The 23,675-nt window shown below is 52.9% G+C and overlaps 1 protein-coding gene across 1 annotated transcript in view; it reads right to left on the reverse strand.

Annotated features, from left to right (window-relative positions):
* Positions 1-4,674: 4,674 nt before the first annotated feature.
* Positions 4,675-23,675, reverse strand: part of Rab44 (RAB44, member RAS oncogene family) — a 32,650-nt gene continuing 13,649 nt past the window's right edge. The window contains exons 3-14 of the mRNA XM_031347610.1: positions 21,860-21,968; positions 19,501-19,675; positions 18,035-18,181; positions 17,468-17,558; positions 17,010-17,105; positions 15,665-15,858; positions 13,073-14,520; positions 8,679-8,760; positions 8,034-8,148; positions 7,369-7,470; positions 5,648-5,724; positions 4,675-4,818 (exon numbers count right to left, since the gene is read on the reverse strand). Coding sequence (XP_031203470.1) covers positions 4,728-4,818; positions 5,648-5,724; positions 7,369-7,470; positions 8,034-8,148; positions 8,679-8,760; positions 13,073-14,520; positions 15,665-15,858; positions 17,010-17,105; positions 17,468-17,558; positions 18,035-18,181; positions 19,501-19,675; positions 21,860-21,968 — 2,727 coding nt within the window. The 3' untranslated portion in view covers positions 4,675-4,727. The remainder of the gene's footprint in view (positions 4,819-5,647; positions 5,725-7,368; positions 7,471-8,033; positions 8,149-8,678; positions 8,761-13,072; positions 14,521-15,664; positions 15,859-17,009; positions 17,106-17,467; positions 17,559-18,034; positions 18,182-19,500; positions 19,676-21,859; positions 21,969-23,675) is intronic.

A 23,675-nucleotide genomic window follows, 5' to 3' on the forward strand; every position in this document is an offset into this window, starting at 1 on the left:
TCTCAGAACATCTGCCATGCTGTCTGTCTCCCTACAACAGGTCCTCTGCCATGCTGTCTGTCTGTCTGTCTGTCTGTCAGTTCATGGCAGTCTGACAGGATGGTCTGTCCCCATGCAGAGTCTGGGTTCCAATCCTGCCTCTGCCATTCAGGAACTGGGGAACTTGTAAAGATCCCACACACCATCCCTTAGCCTTGGAATCCTCAACTGAAAGGACAGAGGAAATAGATCGGGGACAACAGCAACTGTCCCTGTGCTGGGCCAGGGTAGTGACACAAAGCTCCACTATGTCACTTCCGCATACCCTCTGACTGCACGGGCCAAGGACATGGCTGGGCTCTGATGCCCCAAGCAGCCTGGAGCTGGCACCTGTCTGCCACACACCACACCAGGCATGTTAGGAGAGGAAAACCCCCTGCCCTGTGTTCCCTGTGCTCTCACAGAAGCAAGCCAAGCCAGGCTGTTCCACTCTCTATTACCTGTCAGTTCTAGCCAGAGTCTCTCCTCCTACACAGGGCCCGGAGGAGCCAGGTTCTCCTGCCATCTTGCTGCAGGGCCTTCAGGGTCCCCAGGCCTCTCCTCCAAAGATCCCGACCTGGGAGTTTGTTTGGTGTCTGTCCTGATTCGTTTTATGTCAACTTGACCCAAGCTAGAGTCATTTTGCAAGAGGAAATCTCAACTGAGAAAATGCCCCACCAGATTGGCTTTTGGCAAGGCTGTGGGACATTTTCTTGATTGGTGTGGGACGGCCCAGCTCACTGTGTGTGGTGCCACCCCTGGGCTGGTAGTTTTAGATGCTATAAGGTGGCAAGCCACAGGGAGCAAGCCAATAAGTGGCACCCCTCCAAGACCTCTGCTTCAGTCCCTGTCTCCAGGTCCCTGTCCGACTTGAGTTTCTGCATTAATTCTCCTCTATGATGAAAATATAAGATAAAACAAATCCTTTCCCTTCCAAGTTGCCTTTGGTCACAATATTTAATACAGTGTCTGAGGCCTCACAGCCACGTATGGTGTGAGAGGGCTGAGGGGTAGTTATAGAGTGGTCCCCCCACTCCCACACAGCTTCCGGGGGGCAGGGGGAATAGTCACTTTCCTGAGCAGGTGCCTGCAAGTGTGCCTGCTCTGAGAATCCACACCTTCCCCTAAGAAATTCTGAATCACCAGCCTTCAGCCTGTGGATACTGAAGGTCAGCTTCAAGCCCCTGCTTCTGGGGCCATGGCTGGGGCTGTAGGTAGCGCTTGCTGAGCAAAGCCCTTTCCTGAGTAAACCAGGCGTGGGATGGGGATGGGAGAGAAGGGAGGGAATGGGGAGCTAAAGACTGGATGAAGAGTCCTTGCTGGGCAAGCACCAAGACCTGAACTGGAATCCCCAGCACCCAGGTAAAAAACGGATGATGGCTGTCTACACCCACAACCCCAGCCCTGGAGGGTGAACACAGGCAGATCCCAAGAGCCAATGGCCTGCGGGCACAGCTAAGGTGGCAAGCTTCCGGTTTGGGGACTGACTCTGTTTCAGGTCAGAAAGCCAGAGAGTGCCAATGGAAGACACCTAATGGCTGGCTCTGGCCATCCCACACCTGGACGTGGTCACAAACACCCGCACACTCACACGCACCACACACGTGCACAAAAGAAAGGGAAAGAAAACGAGACATCAGTCTGAGGCTCCGTGGTAAAGGTTTCCAGGTGCTCAGGAGGCTGAGGCAGGGGGATCACGAGTTCAAGCCTGGACTGCTGCAGACTGGGCTGCAGATGAAGGCAGTCTGGGCAACTCAGGGAGACCCTGTCCTAAAATAAAAAGTAAAAAGAAGAAGTAGCGAGCTGGCTCAGTGTGCAAGGTGCTTGCAGCCAAGCCTGAAGACCTGAGTTTGAACCCTGGAGACCCCCACATGGTGGGAAGGAGAGATGACTCCAGAACGTTGTTCTTTCACTTCTACACCCACACCCCCCAAAACCCACATGCACACACACACACACACACACACACACACACACACACACACACATAACAAACGTAAGGTGCAAAGTTTCTTTAGTCAAAAGAGGGTGGCTCGGGTATAGCTCTGTGTTAGAGCACCTGCCTAGCCTTGCCTGGAGCCCTTGAGCCACAAGGAAAACTCAAGTAACTCTAGTAGCCTTTCCTGGCAGCATTGGGGAAGCAGAGTCAGGAGGATCACGGGGTTTGTACCAGCCTGGGCTACACAACAGGACCCGTGTCGTCAACAACAAAAACCAAGAGCTGGAAATGTAACCCGGATGCCAGGGTGCACCAAGTCTCAGTTACCAGAGACATATAAACCAGGTGTGATACAAGCCCTCATGAAGTGGAGGGGGGATCGGAAGTTGAGGGCTATCCTTGGCTACATAGAAAGTGTATGGCTAGCCTGGACTACATGGGACCCCAATCAAAAAAGGAAATAATAAAATCCACCCAGCCCATCTCCTAGAACCACTGCGAAAAGGCATAAGGTCTGTGTGATTACAGGAGGTCAGTTCTCAGCATGTCATCTGTCACGCAGGTCCTGGCTTCGGTTTGTCCCTGGCCACCTTCAATGTGCAAGGCCCTTTCTCTAATGCCCCAGCCAAGCCTCCATTCTATCCCCCCTCTCCCCTTCCTAATGCACACCCCAGGCCCCGGCATCCTGGTCTCCCCAGCCTTTTTCTTAATCCGATTCCCCTTGGCTGGCACACTCTAGGAAGCGAACTCTTGCCTGTCGGTCCCCTCTGCTGTCTACCTCGAGGAGTCCTGCTGCTGTCCTTTGCCCGCCCGGGGTTCCAGGTCTCCGCTTGCTGACTGGTGAGCCCTTGGCCTAGAAGGGCTTACTCCCCAACACAGCTGGGCCTTGTACGCATGGTGGAGCCAGTCGCGGCAATCCAAGTGTGAGAGGCGCCTCTTCTCCACCAAGAGGGAAGCTGAACTTAGCTGCCTGGAGTCTGCTGTTCTCCTTCACCTCTCAGATGAAAAGTGTCTGGCTGCTTGACTGCTTCACAGGAGCCTCATTAGCTTCCTGGACCACAGAATGGAGGTGCCCGGACCTGCCCGGCTAGACCCCAGAGATACCGTTAGTGTGATAGGACCCGCCTGTGGGGGGAGGGTCTCCAAGGAGAGCCGGTGAAGGATATAGAGAGACAACAAGCCTGGTGGCTGGGGTCATTGCACAGAGGCTGGAGTAGAATGGGTACTTAAGGGCATCTAATTCCATCTTTGGAGATGTCGGATGCCGGAACCTTCTGAGCCTGACCAGGTATCACCCCATCTGTCCTGCGTGCCAGCTCCCCGCCTCTGGGGCCTCTAAACAATCAAAAGAAGGTACTGGCTTACAGCACAGAGACTGGCTAACAGGTAGGAATGAAACGATGCCCCTGCCTCTACCAACACACACACACACACACACACACACACACACACACACACACACTCCTCTTGGCTTTCCCTACAGAATACTGAGGATTCCCCCGATTCAACCTCATTAGCTTCCGAATGAGACCACAGGACGGAGGTGTCCAGGCCTGCCAAGCTGGACCCCAGAGACAGCATTAGCTATCCGTCTCCAAAAACTGCAAAGCTTCCATCCCACCCCCGGTTCCCGTGGGGACTGTATTCAGTGCCGAGATGGCCGATGAGCTGGGTGGAGACACCATGGCACCGAAGTCATCTCTAACCACCTAGAGCCCAGTGCCAGCTTCCCCCCAGGTTTCCAAGCTGCAGTCAGTCCAGGCCCCACCGATCATAGGCACCCAGTGGCCCCTGAGGATCTCGAGCTTCCGGGCAAGGAGCAGGATCCTGGTGCAACCCTCTAGAGGAGAGCCAGGAGGGCCCATCAAGAATCACCCGAATGACACCGCTCTCAGAGTTGGATTCAACAAGGAGGGAATCCAAGTCTGTAAGGGGAAACCAAGGCAAGCCCAGGGGTGGTGGGGCCTGACCAGATGCGAGAATTCAGAGTCAGCAGCAAACAGACTCCCTGCAAGTTTTCTTTCTTTCCTTCTCCACAGTCCGATCCCCTGGTCTGTACAAGGCATCCCCAGGCACTGACAAAAATCCAAAAATACTCAAAAGGAGGATCACGCCCCGCCCCCAGTGTGGCTGCATCCTGGTTAGTTTTTATTATTGATGTAACACAATCTAGAGTCACTGGGAAATTCTTTTTTTTTTTTTTGTAGGTTTTTTGAGACAGGGTTTCTCTGTATAGCCCTGGCTATCCTGGAACTCACTCTGTAGTTGAGTAGCCTGAGATCTGCCTGCCTCTGCCTCCCAAGTGCTGGGATTAAAGGCATGCACCACCACTGCCCAGCCCGGGGAAATTTTTTTTTAAAGATTTATTTATTAATTATATGTAAGTACATGGTAGTACACCAGAAGATGGCATCAGATCCCATTACAGATGGTTGTGAGCCACCATGTGGTTGCTGGGACTTGAACTCAGGACCTCTGGAAGAGCCATCAGTGCTCTTACCCACTGAGCCACCTCACCAGTCCCCTCTGAGCTGCTTTTGGCCAGTCTTTATCATCGCAGAAATTAAACTAGAACACCCTACCATCCCGCCACCTGGGGTGAATGAAAGACTTGGGGACACTTTGCTCGTGTGGCGTTCCTAGATTTGTTCTGCTATCCTGGCACGTTTGCTCAGCGGGGTAGAGGGGACGCTGTCCCCTGCAGGGGCTTCTCTCTCCCAGCTGTGTCTAGGAAGAGTCAGTCTGGGGTGGGATCAGGCTGACGATCATTTCAGCGACAGCAGCCAGTTCTCTTGGGTGGCTGCGGGCTGGTCACTTCCGCCAGTGAGGCCTTCAGGTGGTCTTCCTGCATCTTAAGTGACCTGTGTGACGATGTCCCCGAGTTACTCCTTCCTCTGCAGCATGGAGGGCTGGGGAGAGGGTGGGGGGATGGGAGGCTCCCCCCCTCACCACCATCCCTCCAACCTCTACACTCATGGCAGTGAAAAAAAATGAGACGAGGATACTGCATCCTTCTGTCTCTTTTCCTGGCTCCCTGGGTGCCGAGCAACATGTACGCACAAGTGGGCACGCGCACCCACAAAACCACATTCCAGGGGCTTGAGCCTGAGCAAAGACCTAGGTCACGGATGGCCATTCTGTTCCCCTTGGAAACCCAAACTCAAGGTCGAGAGCAAAGCTGGAGCTGAGAAAAGTACAACAGAGGACGCCTAGTAGGGCCGCACATCTAACCACACGCCAGCGATGCTGGTGGACTCGGATACGGTTCCCGGCACCCATCTCAGCCAGCCACTGAGCACCCAGTGAGAGAAGGGCTGAACGGACAGATGGACCCCTCCCAGACAGCCAGAAGAAAACAGATGTAAAAACAAAAAAAAGTTGTCTAGAAGGGTACAGGCCTGAGACGGCGGAGGGGGAGTGGTGAGGGGGTGGTGGTGCAGGGAATGGAGTTTAAGGAGCTGAGAGGCAAAGACAGATAGGAGACAGAGACGCAGAGCTCCACGGGGCAGAATGGCATTGCAGATAGAGCCCGCCCATCGGGGGCATTCGACCTTCCTGCAAAGTAAGTCACTAGAAGGCTGAGGCAGGAACCTTATAGTCAACAGAGGGTGTGACCAGGGTCTTCCTTCCATCCTTTCTGGAGAGGGGCAGGGCTGCCCCTGGGGACTCTGGATATAGGGAAGCACTCACCTAGCCAGGTTCATCATGGGCTCCAGGATGTTGTGACCCAGGGCGGCGCTGCACTCACTGAAGGACACCCCCAGCTCCTGCCGGCACACAGAGTGCCTGAGAGGCCAGGTCCAGCCCCGCCAGCCCTCACCAGCCACCCTTGTTCCCTGGCTGAAGCTGTGCCCACCACCCACCCACAGCTAGAGACGTCCCCTAGACTTGGAGAAGACAGACAGACAGACTGCTCAGTTTGGAGAAACATATAAGACCTCTCTTTAATGCGCCGGGTTTGTTTGTACATTTTTCTAAAATACTCCTGGGCCTCATTTCCCTCCCTTTACCCACCCCCCTGGTTTTTCAAGACCGGGTTTCTCTGTGTAGCCCTGGCTGTCCTGGAACTCACTCTGTAGACCAGGCTGGCCTCGAACTCAGAGATCCGCCTGCCTCTGCCTCCCAAGTGCTGGGATTAAACACGCGAGCCTCCACCGCCTGGTTTCCCTCCCTTCCTACAGTCACGGGATTTTGCTGACTTGAATCTAGGAAGCAGGTTAAGCGGCCACTAAGGGAACATCTAGGTTCCCGATTCTAATCCGCATCTCACCACGACAACTTCCTGAGGAGACCCCTCCTCACCTGTCTGCTCCAGTGGGAGCCACATAGAGACACTCAGTTCTCTCTCTGACCCGCCCCCCAGCACAGGATCCTTCACACAAACTTCCGAGGTGTAACTGCGGGGGCTCTGCCAACGCCCTTTATAAATACTAACTCTGTGGGGGATAAATAGCCTCCTGCCCTCGGCCACAGACGTCTGAGGGGAAAGTGAACTGTGCATTCTCTAGGATCCCTTAATCCTCAGTCCTAGTAGCAGGATTAATTCTCAGAGAAGGAACTCTCAAAGGGACAGACTGTTTCAGAGGGGATCGTCTGCCACCCTGGGGCCACAATGGTGAGTCACAATCAGGAGAAACGGATCAACAAGGAAGCTTAGCTAGAATCCTAAGGACTAAAAATAATAACAATAATAAATAAATAAATAAGAAAAGAAAAATAGCCAGGCGTGGTGGTGCACGCCTTTAATCCCAGCACTTGGGAGGCAGAGGCAGGCGGATCTCTGAGTCCGAGGCCAGCCTGGTCTACAGAGTGAGTTCCAGGACAGCCAGGGCTACACAGAGAAACCCTGTCTTGAAAAACCAAAAAAAAAAAAAAAAAAAAAAAAAAAAAAAAAAAAAAAAAGAATCCTAAGGACTGTGTCAGGGGTGGAGCCAGGAGTGACTCAAAAAAAAAATATATATATATATATATGCATATTATTACTCCCTGGCTTTTCTAGAATGTGGTTAAATCTCACTTATAAATAATAGTATCCCTCTCTGGCAGTAAAGCTTTTGATGTTGTCTTCCCAAGGAAAAACATTGGAGTCTTAAAATAGAATAAACAAGATGGGAGTATGTTAATTAGAGACCAGAGATAAAATTAAGACTTGATTGGGGATTTCAGTGACGCTTTTAAAACTGTTTTCACTCGGAGAAGTTTTTCACGTGGCCTGGGGATGCGTGGGAATCTGCTAATTCCACACAGTGCTCAAGGTGGCACCCGGCCGGGCACAGCCTGGGTTTGAGCCCAGGGCCGATCTGCAGTGGCTGAGTGGTCAGGCACAACCGTATCTGTGCCAGCCAGGCCCCTGCCACAGGCAGGCACTGGAGGTGCGGGAAGCCCCGTTTCCATGATGTCCCGGGACTCACCTGGGCGAGCCTTCTGCCAGCTTCAGTGGGGACCTGCCTCTCCTCCTCACAGTCCATCTTGTTTCCCAGCAGGACCATGGCCACCCCGTCTACGCCTGCATCCTGCACACAGGATATGTGCGGTCCGCTGGATGCCGGCCCCAAGGTGGAAACTTGTAGAAGTTTCTAGACGCCGCCCTCTCACCTGGACCCTTTTTTTTTTTTTTTCCTTTCTGCTTACAAAATACTTCTCCTACTTTCATGGCTAACCCCTAGAAGCCTTTCTGGATTGTTCCGCCCACCCTCTGGAAGTGTAGCAAGGGCTCTCAATGGCTGAGCTGTCTCTTTAGCCCTGTAATTGCCAAATCCAGAATGCAGGCACAAAGATTAGGTACGGGGGCGATGGAGCTAAAGGTTGACAATGGGAATCCCACCCAGGGAGACATCCCAAACTGCTAGTGGGATACGTGAGCAGTCTGTCTTGGGAGCTGTACTGTGTGTGTTTGTGGTTTCTCTGTGCTACGGGGCTCCTAGTCCATCCGCCCACACATTCCTCAGCGGGTGGTGTCATTCCTATGACTATCGTGGCATTTATAACCCTGGAGGAAGGAGGAATATGGGGTGGATGTATTCCAAGCTTCCCCTTCCAAAATCTGGGACTAGCCTGCAGTCCCGAACAGACCCACCTGCAGACAGTCAAGCCAGTACCGCACGTGGGTGAAGCTCTCTTGCGAGGTGACGTCATACATGAGCACCACCCCCTCCGCCTTGCGAAGCAGCTGTCGTGTGAGGCTGTGGTACCTGCCCGAAAGGTCTCCATGAGACCACCACATCCAGAGCCCGAGGACCCACACACACACACACTGTCCTATCCTAGGGGCAGTCTTTGGTGTATTTAGGGGTCACTTGGGGCATCTCCCATGTTTTGTGACATCGGTAATGAAGCCCTGAGCAGTTGAGTCTGCCTCATGGATGAATTCTTATATCTAGAACAAGTTTCCAGAAATGGAAATGCAAAGTCAAACCTCTGTGCCCCTTAAGTTTCTATCACGGTGGTCCACGTGTTAATATGGAACCCCGGCAGTCTAGGAGGTTGGTCAGGGGAAAATCACCCAGCACCAGCCCCTACCACCCAGGGCTGCGCGGAGTGGGGGCAACTGAGCTCATAGCCCCCCCTCCCTGACTCCTTGACTCTCGGGTCTCAGAGTCTTATTGCTTCAGTGGGAACAAACCTTGTCCCCTGTCTGTCACCCAGGCTGTGGGCCACCCTTTCCTCCCACACTCTGAGCCCAGCCCAGGTCCCTGGCCATGGGCAGGGATGGTCAGAATACCTCTCTTGTCCGGCTGTGTCCCATAGCTGCAGGGCGAAGGTTTTGTTGTCTACCAGCAGGTTTTTGACACGAAAATCCACTCCTAGGACATGCAGAAGAGACAAGCCAGGACAACTAGCTCCAGATGCCCCAGGTGTGTGCCCACTCCCAACCCCAGCCATAGAAGGATGGGAGCCACAATGCTGGCTCCTCTCTGCTCTCCAAAGAGTCCGACAATCAAGCAGCCTTCCCAAGGAGAAGAAAGGACTTGTGGGGTCATGCTGTGTGCCCTGGGCCTCTAGGACTCTGGGACCAATCAACTTCCCCCATTGAGCCTTCCTTCCTTTTAAATATCAGCAATTTTTAAAAGAGCCACAGTGAACCAGCCTGTGCCTACTAAAGGCTGTCTCTGCAGAGTTACTGCTGGGCACAACCAAGGCGACCACATTCATCATCCAGTCCACAGCCTCTGCCATCCCAAGCCCCACTCTTTGCTGCAATCAGAGCTGCAGACACATTTAGATCCTGGAATAAGGAGATGAGAGAGGATTCTGTGCCCCTTCCAGCCAACTGCCCACCTGTCTGAAGAAGCCTTCTGGATGTGGGCAAGAATGGGGGAGGGACACGGGGAGGCTGGAGAGATGGCTCGGCAGTTAAGAATCCTTACTTCTGTTGCAGAGGACCCGGGTTCAGGCCCTAGCACCCACACCACGCGGCTCGCCAGCACCTATAGCTCTAGTTCTAGGCTGTGAACACCTTCTCTAGTCTCCACAGGTACCTACTCTCAGATGTGCAGACCCACGTACAAACACAGAGACATTCAAAAAATAATAGATCTTTAAAAAAATAAAATAAAAAGAATGGGGGGAGTATTTCTCTGTCCCTGTCTGCACCCCCTTTCCTGCAGGGCCCACTGCAGTCTGGCAGCTCCTGACATCCACGATGTGGGTGACAGATTGCTACAATGACCCCTGGAAGTGCATGCTACTAAGAATTCTGACTTTCCCAGAGGAGATGGGATGGAGTGGGGAGACACCTGGGACACAGGTGCAGGCTTGTTCTGTCTGAGTCTGTGCTATTGAAATGTGTGGAGCTGACACACACAGAGCACCCTGGGGCTAGAGAGATGGCTCGGGGCTTCAGCACCTGCCATACAAGCCTGAAGACGGGGGTTCAGTGGCCTGGCAGCCTCCGAAGGAAGAGACATTGGTCAGCTGGGTGGTAGTAGTGCACGCCTTTAATCCCAGCATTTGAGAGGCAGAGGCAGGTGGATTTCTGAGTTCGAGGCCAGCCTGGTCTACCGAGTGAGTTCCAGGACAGCCAGAGCTATACAGAGAAACCCTGTCTCGAAAAACTAAAAGAGAGAGAGGGGAGGGGGAGAGGTGAGGTGAGGGGGAGGGGGAGAGGGAGGGGGAGAGAGAGAGAGAGAGAGAGAGAGAGAGAGAGAGAGAGAGAGAGAGAGAGAGATTGGTGAGCCCTGGATTCGATGAGAGACTTTGTCTCCATGAATAAAGCAGAAGAGCCGTGGAAGACCTTTCCCAAAGTCATGTGCCTTCACATGCACATGAGTGCACACACACACACACACACACACACACACACACAAACATGCTATAACCCTAGCCCCAGGGTGGTGGGAACAAAGACAGACGCATCTCTGTGTACGCATCTTTTAGCCAGGCAGATCTCTGTGTACTCGTCTCCGTGTATGGTATGCGTCTTTCTTACCCCTTCCCCGTGAGCACCAGAGCTAAATCCATGTTAAACTCTCAGTAAACTGCCTCCTCCTGAAAGCCATTCCCATGACAAAGTCCAGCATCCCAGCTCCACCTGGGTGGAATTCGAGGAACGAGCCTCTGACTCTGTTCCCACAGGGGCTGACAGATCTTTCTGCCACATGATAAGAAGGAGGTGTGTAGGTGGTTTTGATTACGGACTTGACACTGTTTAGAATCCCAAGGGCAATGGAGTCTCCATGAGGAGCTGTCTGGAATAGGTCTGCCTGTGGGCATGTTGGGTAAGACACCATGACCAAGGCAACTCTTCTTTTTTTTTTTTTTTTTTTTTTGGTTTTTTGAGACAGGGTTTCTCTGTGTAGCCCTGGCTGTCCTGGAACTCACTCTGTAGACTAGGCTCAAACTCAGAAATCTGCCTGCCTCTGCCTCCCAAGTGCTGGGATTAAAGGCGTGGGCCACCACCGCCCAGCAAGGCAACTCTTCTAAGGGCAGCATTTCATTGGGGCTGGCTTACAGGTTCAGAGGTTCAGTCCATTATCATCAAGGTGGGAACATGGCAGCATCCAGGCAGGTGTGGTGCATGAGGGGCTGAGAGTTCTACATCTTTACCCAAATGCTGCTAGTGGAAGACTGACTTCCAGGCAGCTAGGAGGAGGGTCTTAAAGCTCATACCCACAGTGCCACGCCCATTCCAACAATGTCATGCCCACTCCAACAAGGCTACACCTGGGCCAAGCCTATACAAGCCATAAGGTGTAGGCAGAGAAACCCTAGAGCCGGCCCCTCTTATAACAGGGGAGTATTAAGCCATCTGCTCGGCACTGACTCTTAATTAGCCGGCAACCTGGAGCTGACTTGGAGACACACCACACCACCTTTGACCCCCCCTTCTAGGAGCCACTGAACTATCACGGTCAAATATTGACTTATAATACAAGAACCATGGCTAATATGGATTGAGTGTACGACACACGCCAGGTGATGTATGTGAACTTGTAACCCCTGCAGGAAACGGGAACTACTCCCATCTCTGCTGTCAGAAGAAGATGTGGGAACTAGAGAGAGCTGGACCTGAACTGTTCACTTGCAAAGGCCCGCGGACACATGACTGGGTGCCATGGGGGGTACGGGGGGGGGTGTTGGAAGAGTTAAGGGGTGAGGCCTGTGGGCTAGAGAGATGGTTCAGCGGTTAAGAGTGCTATGGGGAGGGGGGCGGACAGGGGGAGTTGGAAGAGTTAAGGGGTGAGGCCTGTGGGCTAGAGAGATGGTTCAGTGGTTCAGAGCGTTGCTGCTCCTCCAGAGGATGCATGCTCAGCTCCCAACACTCACCCTCTTCTGGCCTCTGGGGGCATCAGGAACACCACCACACGTAAAAATATAATTTTTAAAAAAAGGGCTGGAGAGATGGCTCAGTGGTTAAGAGCACTGACTGCTCTTCTGAAGGTCCTGAGTTCAAATCCCAGCAACCACATGGTAGCTCACAACCACCCGTAATGAGATCTGATGCCCTCTTCTGGTGTGTTGGAAGACAGCTACAGTGTACTTACATATAATAAATAAATAAACAAATATTAAAAAAAAAAAAGAGGTTAGGGCATTCAGAAGGCAGAGGCTGGCAGATCTCTATGAGTTCAAGGCCAAGCTGGTCTACATAGTGAGTTCTAGGACTACAGAGAGAGACACTGTCTCAAAAAAAAAAAAAAAAAAAAAAAAAAAAAAAAAAGAGGTTTGACTGGCATGAAAGTCTTTGGTCATTAGACACATGCCCTCAAAGTACACTGTGGGACCCTGGCTCCAACTTCTTCCTTCTCTACCCCCCTAACTCCAGCCCATCTTGATAGGGTCTCATGTAGCCCAGGCTGACCTCGAGTTTGGTAAGTAGCCAAAGATGACCTTGAACTTGAACTTGTGACCCTCTGTCTCCACCTCCTGTGCACTAGGATGACAGCAATGTAATGCAAGGCCCAGGACCTGATGCTGGATATGCCAGCGTTTTACCTCTGAGCCTCTTCTTTCTCTCTTGCTTCTTGCTTCTTTGCAGCACACTTCAGCCCCAGTAATGTGTTTCCCACATAACACACTGCCCTGCCACAGGCCCAAAGGCAGCAGAACCGACTGTGAACCAACACCTCCCAACTCCCAGCCAGCCAGAGTTAAACCTTCCGTCTTCAGAAGCCAATTGCCTCTGGGGCGGTTGTGACACAAAGCAGGCAGAGTTCATAGCCCCAGTAAGTGGTAGGGCTAGGATTTGAACCCACGCCCCTAGGGTCCAAACTTGCCACACTCTGAACATATTCCGTGTAAGATACTCAACTTGTGATCTCCTGCCAGGAAGACGAAGGCCGACCTGGGGCATGTCGTGAGCATGTCCAGCGAGGCTCTGTAGGGAACGGCCCTACCGTGTGGGTGGAGACTGGCCCCGTTCACACTCTACTAACACCGGGACCTAAACTGCATGGTGCTTTGCTCCTGCGGTGCATTATAAGCTAACTAGATCAACCAGGGAAAGCAAATTGCCTGTAATTAGAGGCGATTAGCGAAATGCGAAGATTAGGCCCATATAAAATAATGCCTCATGAAGGCCTGTGGCCAAGGCAGAGCCTGCCACTTCTCTTGAGATGGCTTGCTGGCCCTGGCCCAGCCTCTTTTCTCCACTGGGACCTCCCCACGGGACCTTACCTACAGTGGCTGTCAGCCCAGAGGCAAAAGCGTCATGATGTAACAGGTGGAGGAATGAGGTCTTGCCCACATTGGAGTCCCCCAAGAAGATGACGTGGTAGAGGTAGTCGGGGTCAGCTTGAGGCTTGCCGGCAGTGAGGTCCCCGGGGGAAGAACTCGGGTCAGCCTCCCTTAAGTCAGTTCTTGGGTCCTCTGGCCTGCTTTCTGCCTCTGGCTCCGTGGGCTGAGGGACGTCTGACTTGTTCTCCACCTGAACAGGCATGGACAGGGGCCCGGGCTGGGCTTCTGACTCAGCCGGGGTGAGGAGAGATTGTGTGGTGTCTGGGGCTCCCACTGCCAGCCCAGCCCCAGCCCCCAAGATGGGAGAGCCCCTCGGAGGAGACATTTGGCCAGGAGCAGGGACTTCTGTCTCAGCAGGAGCCTGTGATAAGCTAGGCAGGGGATCGTCTTGCTGGAGTGATTCTGTGTTCCTGGCTTCCAGGCCAGGAGCCTCACTGACTTCTGATCCAGGGTCCTGCTGGCCTTTTTCTCCTAAGTTTCCTTCCTCAGGCCTGAGCTGCTGATCTTCTAGACTGGGGAGGTTGGTAGACAGGCCATCCAGACTAAGGACTTGGCCAGGGGCTTCTTCAAAACCCCTAGGGTGACTCTCCGGCCTAGCTAGGTGTGCCTCATCCTGCACTGGTCTCTCTGTGCCTGCTTGGTCCACAGAGTCCAGGTTCAGGGAGGGCTCTGTGGCCCCCTCAGGGAGAGCTGTGGCTCCCTGGGACCCCAAGTCCAGCTTTAGATCCTCCACCATGAGCTCTCTTTCTATGGACAATTTGGCCGGATCAGGTCCAGACTGAAGGCTCTTGTCACCCAGATCTGGAGCCTGGCTCTGTTTTCTGGACTCCGTTGGAGACTGAGAAGAAGGGAGCCCCTGAGGGGAAGGCTCGGCCCCAGAGGCTGGCAGAACTCTGAAAGCTGCTTCAACAGTCCCAGACTCCCCAGTCCCAGACTCCCCAGCCAGGGCTCCTGGCAGACTCCAGAGGAAGGGACCCTTGGGTCTGGCCTCTAAGTCAGGGGAGTCCACAGGCTGCTTAGAACTGACATCCTGTTGATCCTGTCCCTTGGGGTCCTCCACCCCTTCTCTATCTCTGGCACCACCAGGAGACACCTCGGGGGCGCTTCTTGGACCTGGGTCTGGATCTGAGAATGACTCTGGGAAAAACTGCGGAGGAGACATCTTGGAAATGGAGATCTGTCTAACAATGCGGGGAGTCTGGGGGGCAGAGGTGCTACTCGGAGTTGGGGGTGGACTCCAGCAAAGCCGCAGGGTTCTGTGGGAGTGGTCTTCGAAGCTGCTGAGTATCCCGCCCCAGTCATCATCATCCCCAAACAGCTCAGGCAGTGGAGCCTCCTCTGTGGGGACAGCCCGAGGGTCTGGGGCCTCCGGATTTGCCCTGGGGACACTAGAAAGGAAGGGAAAAGTGAAGGTCAGTGGGTACCCCAAATCCTGGTCACATAACCCCTCCTGTGGCTAGCTTTCCTCCAAGGATGGCTGAAAGTACCCCCATCCCACTCTTTCCCTCAAAACCCACATGAAACCCCACTCCTCCAGGAAGCCTGCCCTGACCAGGCAAGCCTTCTTGCCTCTGAGCCATTTCAAACAGAGCAAGTACCTGACTGATTGGGAGCTGTGTGTGTGTGTGTGTGTGTGTGTCTGTGTGTGTATGTGTCTGTGTGTCTGTATGTATGCCTGTGTGTGTGAGATGTGTGTATGTGTGTGTATATGTATCTCTATGTGTGTATATATGTCTGTCTGTCTATCTGTATTTATGTTTCTGCGTCTATATGTATGCCTGTGTGTGCAATATTATGTATGTATGTGTGTGTATATGTGTCTATGTGTCTGTATGTGTGTATGTGTGTATATGTGTCTATCTGTGTCTATTGGTCTATATGTATGTGAGAGAGATATTATGTGTGTGCATGTGTGTATCAGTGTGTGTATGTGTCTGTGTGTGTGTCTGTGTCTATGTGTGTTTGTGTGTCTGTGTGTTTATGCGTCAGTGTGTGGCTGTGTGTATACGTTTGTGTGTGTATGTGTGTGTGTATGTGTCTGTGTGGGTGTTTGTGTCTGGGTCTGTGTGTATGTGTATATGTGTCTGTGCATGTTTGTGTGTGTCTGTGTGTGTATGTCTGTGTGTGTATGTGTATATATGTCTGTCTGTGTCTGTGTGTCTGGATCTGGGTCTGGGTCTTGTGTATGTGTGTGCGTGTCTGTGTGTGTGTCTGTGTCTGTATGTGTGTGTGTGTCTGTGTGTGTATATGTCTGTATGTGTGTGTGTGTGTCTGTGTCTATGTGTGTATATGTGTATCTGTCTATGTCTGTGTCTATGTGTGTGTCTGTGTGTGTGTGTCTGGGTCTGGGTCTATGTGTGTGTGTGTGTGTGTCTGTGTGTGTGTGGGTCTATGTGTGTGTGTGTGTCTGTGTGCGCGCACGTGCATTCGCATACTGCGTGCAGAGACCTAACCAGCTCCATGGAGAACAGCCTTCCCTGGCTCCTAGGAGTCACTGCTCTCTACCCTTGTCCACAGAGCATCATTGCTTGCCTTGGCTCTTCCTCTATCTGCCAGGACACTCGGCCCCTGGTCCTGGCAGCATCCAAGTGTCCTCTTGTCACCTGCAGCTGTCCCCGCACCTCTTCTAGCTGCCCGGTCAGATCCCGCTCAGCCTCCCGGAGCTGCAGGTTCTCCCAGCTGGCCTCTTGCTGTGTGCTGCTGAGGTGGAGGAGCTGGGCCTCCAGCTGTGGAGGGTGGAAGAGAGGAGCAGAGGATTGGCCAAACCCTCTAAGACTTTGGCGAGACAAGCATGCCCTGTCCCCTGCCCCCACTGCCCAGGTCCTGGAGAACCGGCTTAAACGGTCCGATTGGAGAGGAGGTTGCCCTTCAAGCATCTAATGAGCTGCCTTACACCCCCACACACAGAGGCCTGTGGTGTATGAGTGCCTTACACCTCCACACACAGAGGCCTGTGGTGTATGAGGAGGATACCATGATCAGAGGATAAGAGCTCCTTGAGCACACCCACCCTCCTGCTCCTGACTCCATCTGGACTGCAGGGGCCTCTGGCCCAAAGGTAATTCAGAAGGTTCCGACAGCAAGACCCCACCAAAGCGGAGAGCACAGCCTCTATAGTAGCCCTAGGGTCCTCAGTCAGCCTACCACCCAGCAGGCTCTGACATGATAAGAACCTGCCAAGGGAGGCTGGAGAGATGGCTCAGCGGTTAAGAGCACCGACTGCTCTTCCAGAGGTCCTGAGTTCAAATCCCAGCATCCACATGGTGGCTCACAACCATCTGTCATGGGATCTGATGCCCTCTTCTGGGGTGTGTCTGAAGACAGCGACAGTGTGCTCACATATATAAAGTAAATAAATCTTAAAAAGACAATTAAAAGAGAGAGAGAGAGAACCTGCCAAGGTTTCTCAGATGACAGTGAAGCCTGTGGCCCAGAGCCTTCCTTTCTTTCTCCCCATCTTGCCCCCTTCTGGGTCTCACGTGCCCCAGGCTAGCCTTGAACTCCTGTCCTACCTCCACCTCCGAGAGCAGGGGTTACAGTGCATGCCACATACCCAGCTTGTCCAAACCTTTGCCTTTTCCTGGGGTCTCCATATAAACCCCACTTGACACACAAGGCCTGGGAAATGACCCAGAGGTAGACACCTTCTTTTCATGGACACTGGCAGCCAAGGGGGAGAATAAGTTCCCTACTCACTTCCCTGGGTCTGCCTGGCTCTTGGTGGGACCTCATCTGGCCCATGGCAATGTTCCCAGGGCACTGGGAAGGGAGCCCTGATCTGGCAGCCAGCAGCCCAGGGAGTCTTGGCTGCTTGTGGCTTCAGGGGACCTGTCTAGTTGGAAACAGACTCTAGGCTTTCCAGAAAGCCCGTACTCACCTCTCTCTGGCCCTCCGCTAGCCGCTGAACCTCTTGCTCCTTGGCCTCCAGGGCCTCCTGCATGTGAGCACTGAGGGCCATGCCCCTGGAGTCACTCTGCAGAGAAAACTGGTCAGCCCTGGCCCGCAGACTCCAGAGCCAAGCTTAGCTGAGAGGATCCAACCTATCTTACCTCCACCCTGGCCTGGGGTTCAGGGGCTGCGAGGTACCCACAAGAGAACTTTGGGGATTTCCCTCTAGGGAATTAGACTCTCACAAGGACACTGAAGCCAAGACATGGAAGTCAGTCCTGGCGAACATTGACACCTTGCAGAGAACACATGCCCGGCAGGTCCGCCCCATCTCTCCGGGGAGTGTAAGCTACAGGACAGACTGTTCCCATCATCCCATCACTCTCGGATGCCCTCCTACGGTTTAGCTTCTACTTAGCCTGGAGAGGCATTCGTCAGTGACTTCACCTGGGCCTGCAGCTGCTGCTTCTCCCTGCGGATCTGCTCCTCGGTCTCCTCATAGAGCTGTCTCACCTTGTGAAGGTGGTCAGAGTCTCGCCTACAAGGACAGGAGGTGGGCACCAGAAAGCCGCTGGGGACCTCTGGCTCTTGATGCCCGTAGCCCTCTTGCCTCGCTTGCCCTTGGCCATCTCAGACCTCTGTCCTGTCACCTTGGGGCTATGACACTGATCATACCTCTAATGGTCGCCTCCTCTCCACCCCGGCCCTCACTCCTGTCCCTGTCTAGGGTACCCGTTGCCCCAAGTCTCAGTCACCATCTTGGACTCCATGGCTCAGGCTCCAGTGACAGTTACAGGGTCACAAAAGAGACCCCTGGAGCTTCTTCCTCCTCAAACTTGGCTCTGCTTCCTAGCTCCCAGCCACTTCAGAAGGGAGTCTCCAGGTCCCCCTCAGAGGTGATGCTCGAACCGGTTAATCTCTCTAGGTGGTACTGGGGGGCGGGCTCCAAACACCCTTTGTACAGGACCTAGGATTCCACAGCACGCAAGGAACACCTGCTATATCCCCGCTCACTTTCTCAGGGTCCACGCCAGTGCCTCCCGGTCTGCCCGAGCCTCCTGCAGGCGGCTGCTCATCTTGGCCAGGAAGCCCTCCAAGTTGCCTGCCAACTGGGGCTCCTCCTGCCGCAACTCTCCCCACAGCTTCCAGATCTCAGCCTGCCTGGAGTAGGGGAACCTCCAGAGATTAGATACAAGAAGGCTAAGGAAGCAAGAGGGCTCCTGGATATAGCCCAGGCTAGCTTCATACTTACTGTCTAGCAAAGGATAGCCTTGAACTCCTGATTCTTTTGCCTTTGCCTCCCCCTCCCCCCAAAGGCTGGGATTACTATGTCCCATTTTATGGTGGTGCTGGGGATGGATCCCACAAATAGACTCGTGTGCTGGTACTCTACAAACCAAGCCACATCCCTTCCCATAGTCCTCGGGTTTAATGGCAACACACCCAGAGACTTGGAGACCTGAGTCACAAAATCCTACTAACGATCCTTCAAAGTTTAGCTCAAGCACCACCTCTTCCTGGGACATTTCTATATGTGAGCTGGCCCTTCTTGACGCCCCTCCACCCCCATACCACGTTTCCCTGTGACTAAGTGGCTAATGGGGGTTTGGAGGTTAAAGGGAAGAAGATTCGAGAGTCTGACAGCTCAGGCCTTCCATCCACCTCTGCTCTTCCCCCATTCTGGAGTTGTGTGGTTTCTAGCAAGCCTTTACTCTCCTGGGGCTCACTGGGAAAACGGGAAGACCAATACTTGCCGAGCAAGATTGTTCAGGGGGAAGGAGAGAAACACGGAGAGTAAGTGCTAACCCCGGGGCCCTGCCCACGGTTGGCACCCAGCACATAATACTTTCATATGGGCTTAATTAAGTCATGAAGATAGAGAGGCCCAGAGGGTGAGGGAGCAAGGCCAAGCTGCCAAGTGGGTAAATGGCTCCCTGCTCCACCTGTTCTGCCAGCCTACGCCCCAGGTCCCACCCAGCCTGGCCCACAGCAGCAGCCCCACCCTCTGAATGAGATGGGAGCAATCTCATCCTTGGAGGCCTGTGGGTGGAGGGGCAGGCGGGAGAGTGTGGGTGAGGGCGAGTCCCCGGCTGGCTCTAACAGGTCCCGGAACGATCCCCTTTTCTTGGCACACAGAACTCTCATAAGCCCAGAGCCTGAGCCCAAGACACACGGCAGAGAATTGACCTCCTATCCCAAAACCATCCAGCCCAGGGTACTACCATGTCTGAAATCACACTACTGGGGGACCCTTAGGGAGTCTCCAGGTCCCCCACAGAGGCGATGCTCCAACTGGCTGATCTTTCTAAGGGGTGTGGAGTGAGGGGACCCTCCAGACATTCTTTGTACAGGGCTTCCATCTCTCTGCAGCTTTAGAGGGCACTCGGTAGCCAGGAGCAGAGGTCAGAGGTCACACACTATCAAGTGGCCAAGCTGGAATCTGTCTGCACCCGATCCTGCACCCCCCACCAGGGCCTTACTCAGAAAGGGAGTGGCCGGTCTCCATCTGCCCTACAAGGGCCAGGAAGACCTCTTTCTCCTCAGCACCAGCCTCCTCGAGGACAGGGAAAGTGGAAGTCACAGATTCCCGCTGAGAGGGCAATGACCGCTTTGTGCGGAGTCTGTGGGGACTGGGACTGGAGCCAAAGACATTTCCTGGGGGGACAGAGGTAACAGAGGGAAGACGGGGATGTGACTTCCCTTGAGCCTCACCCCCCACGTTTGAACAGGGACACACTCCTCTATGTCTCAGCTCAGCCTTGGGAGTCTCCTAAGTTAGGTGTGCCCATTTCACACATCACCTGAGGCCCAGAGAGGCCTAGAGACTCTCTGGAAGCTGCAGGATAAAGCAATATTCATTGAGCATTCACGGTACAAGGATGACAGAAGTCACTCAAACCCTGGGCCCCAGGAGAGCTGACATTCTAGCTCAAAGGTTGAGAAGGACGTGATATCTCCCTCTGTGTGTGTGTGTGTGTGTGTGTGTGTATGCGTGCGTGTGTGGTGCATGCACATGCACCACAATATGCATGTAGAGGTCAGTTCATGACTTCCACCTAGTTGGGGGTCTGGAGGTTGAACTCAGGTCATTAAGCTTGGTAGCAATCACCCTTACCCACTAAGCCATCTCACAGGACCTTTTTCTTTTTCTTTCTTTTTTTTCTTTCCTTTCCTTCTTTTTTTTTTTTTTTGACAGGGTTTTTGTGTATAGCCCTGGCTGGCCTGGAACTCAGAAATCCACCTGCCTTTGCCTCTCTCAAGTGCTGAGATTAAAGGCTTGCACCACCACCACCCAGCTGTCACAGGCCCTTTTTCATCATCTTCTTTTTTCTTCTTCTTCTTTTTTTCCCATAAAGCTAATTTGTTAAGTGACCTCAAGAAATAAACTAGAGGGCTGGTGAGATGGCTCAGGGCGTAAGAGCACTGACTGCTCTTCCGAAGGTCCTGAGTTCAATTCGCAGCAACCACATGGTGGCTCACAACCACCGGTAATGAGATCTGACACCCTCTTCTGGTGTGTTGGAAGACAGCAACAGTGTACTTACATATAATTAATAAATAAATAAATAATTTTTAAAAAAAAGAAAGAAAGAACTAGAACCCAGGAATCAGAAGTAGGAGGATCTACGTGAGTTCAAGGCTACCTAGTCTACACAGGAAGTTCCAGGCTAGCCAATGCTGCACAATGAGGCTCTATTTAAAACAAAACAAAAAAAAAAAAACAGCTGGGCACTGGTGGCGCATGCCTTTAATCCCAGCACTTGGGAGGCAGAGGCAGGTGGATTTCTGAGTTCGAGGCCAGCCTGGTCTACCGAGTGAGTTCCAGGACAGCCAAGGCTACACAGAGAAACCCTGTCTCGAAAAAAAAAAAAAAAAAGAAAGAAACAAATAACAATAATAAAATAATGAACCAGTGGTTTCCACTGAGACAGGTGGGGAACCTCTGGAGTCCCCTAAGGAGGTGACAGTAATACTGAGGTGTGACTTGTAAGCAGGAGTGGGTTTCTGGAGGAAGGCACTTTGGGCAGGGACAACCCCACGTACAACCCTGAGTGAGGAGCCAGGTGGGTATTACAGAGGGGCAGGTGGTCTTCAGTGAGCCTCAGACACTAATGGAATGAGCATGGTGTGTGCTCTGGGGTCCCAGGAGGGACAACTTGGGAAGTCCGTGGGGTGGGAGCAGGCCTGGCTTCTGAGTGAAGACTGCACAGAGCCACCCACCGCCAGTTCCAGGCTGGTTCCCTCCCTCCACTCCACCCTCAGCTTCTCTATCACCAAACTGTGGGCTACCCCAGCCTGTGAATATTGATACCTGGCCCCCTTCTGCCATCTCCTACACCCTAAACCTGAGCTCCACGGACTTGAGAACCCAAAATGGGCACGGGATTGTTTAAGGCTGAGCTGTCTGGTTGGGGTTCACATGGGAGTTACCCTGATGCCTGGGTCCCTTCTGAGGGGCAGGTCATGGGAGGTTTGTCCCCTAGATACCGTCCTGCCGCCTGTACCTCTTCCTCCTCCTCCTCCTCCTCCTCTCTATCCCCCCAGATGCCACCCTCGGGGACCTGGGGCCCTTGACTGAGACTGGAAAGGGACTCCCTGGGGAGACTGTAGCATGTGGTCCCTCATCAAAGCCAGGAAGGGTTTATTCTTCCCTCCCCCAACATACACATGCACACACACACACACACACACACACACACACACACACACACGAGTACAAAGGAAGGTTCTAGGGGGAGCAGCTGGTAGCTCTCGGGTGTAGTGGGAACCCCCTGGCTTGTCACACGGCCCAATGGTATTCTTCGAGAAGCCCCCAGGACCCTCCCAGGACAGACATACTGAGTCCAGAGCTGAATTCTTCCAGCGACAGACGGCCCCTACTCTCGACGTCCACCCAGTCAAATATCATCTGCGGCTCCTCACCACCCAGGAAGCTGAACCTGGCCTCCTGAAAGGAAAGCATGAATGAGTTGGCCACTGTTCCTACAGGAAAGACTCTGGGCTGGGCGAGAGACGGGAGGCGTCTGTCTTCTGCCATCCTACTTTCCTTTATCTCAGGGGCAGAGTCACTCGGGGCCTGCCTGACCTGGAGTCTTGCCTGCAGTTCCTCACACATTAGACATCCTTCAGTGGGGCTCTCAGCAGGCTCCAAGTCACCTCCCTATTGCTATCCAAAATTTGTACTTATGTGGTCCCCTAGACTTTAGTAGGATGGCCTTAAGTGAGGCTTATTTGTTTGTTTGGGATGGGGGTTAGAATGGGGGTCTCTCTGTAATTTAGCCCTGGCTGTGCTGAAACTCATGATATAGGCCAAGCTGCTCTCGAACTCATGGAGATCCACCTGCTTCTGCTTCCAGAGTGCTGGGATCAGATGTGCAGCCTCATGCCATCTGACGCTTGTAAAGAGGGGATAATAATAATTCACCACAGTGGACAACATGCCCTTCCAGTGTGATCCACGGAAAACGACCCGCACGCTTTTCCAACTGTAGCTCTTGGGTTATATAACTGGATGAGGAGGTACCAGAAAGACTTCGTTCATTTGAAGTCCCACATTCAGAGTCCGAGATGTTTCTGGCAGAGCTTGCTGTGCTGAACCATGTAACATCACTACGGCCACAGTTCTGGACACACAATGCGTGTGGTTGTGTCACTTGATGGCAGTGAACGCCTCCCAAAATGCTCAGCGTGGGAGGCCACATAAGAGTGTGTCTTAAACTGATTATACAAAGTTTTACTTCTTGCAGGAAGTTTTCTGCCCTTGGAAAAACCATGATGAGCAGAGTGAGATAGCCCACACCTTCGAGCCCAGCACTCTGAAGGCAGAGCTAGTGGATCTCTTAAGCAGTTGAGGCCAGCCCTGATCTCTACATAATGAGTTCCTCCCTGACCGCTTAAGCTACACAGAAAGATACATTCTCAACAACCACCAGCCGCCCCAAAAGAAAGAAAGAAAAAAGCTATAGTGGTGTTTTAACAAAAGACCTTCAGGATTTTCCTAACAGCATTCTCCATTTAAGTATCAAATCAGTGTGTCTGGCTTGTTTTCTGTTAGAATGTTTCATTTTAAAAATTGCTACTGTGAAGTTAGGCAGAGGTGGTGCATGCCTTTAATCCCAGCACTCGGGAGGCAGAGGCAGACAGATCTCTGAGTTTGAGGCCAGTCTGGTCTACTGAGTGAGCTCCAAGACAGCCAGGGATACAGAGAGAAACCCTGTCTCAAAAACAAACAAACAAACAAACAAACAAAAAATGCTGTCGTGGGCAGAGAGATGGCTCAGTGGGTAAGAGCCTGAATTGTTCTTTCAGAAAACTGGAATTTGGTTCCCAGCTGTAAGCTACCTGTAACTCTAGCGCTAAGAGACCCGACTCTATCTTCTGACCTCTGTAGGCTCCAGGACTCACTGGCATTTGTCTGTGGAGGCCAGAGAACAACCTTGGGCATTGGTTCCCCAGCCACTCACTATCCATCTTTTTTTGTTTGGTTGGGGTTTTTTTTTGGGGGGGGGAGAGTTGTTTTGTTTTTTTGAGACAGGGTTTCTCTGTGTAGCCCTGGCTGTCTTGGAACTCACTCTGTAGACCAGGCTGGCCTCGAACTCAGAAATCCGCCTGCCTCTGCCTCCCTAGCGCTGGGATTAAAGGCGTGCGCCACCAC

This window comes from Mastomys coucha, unplaced genomic scaffold, assembly GCF_008632895.1.
Source record: "Mastomys coucha isolate ucsf_1 unplaced genomic scaffold, UCSF_Mcou_1 pScaffold3, whole genome shotgun sequence".
Taxonomy (NCBI): Eukaryota; Metazoa; Chordata; class Mammalia; order Rodentia; family Muridae; genus Mastomys; species Mastomys coucha.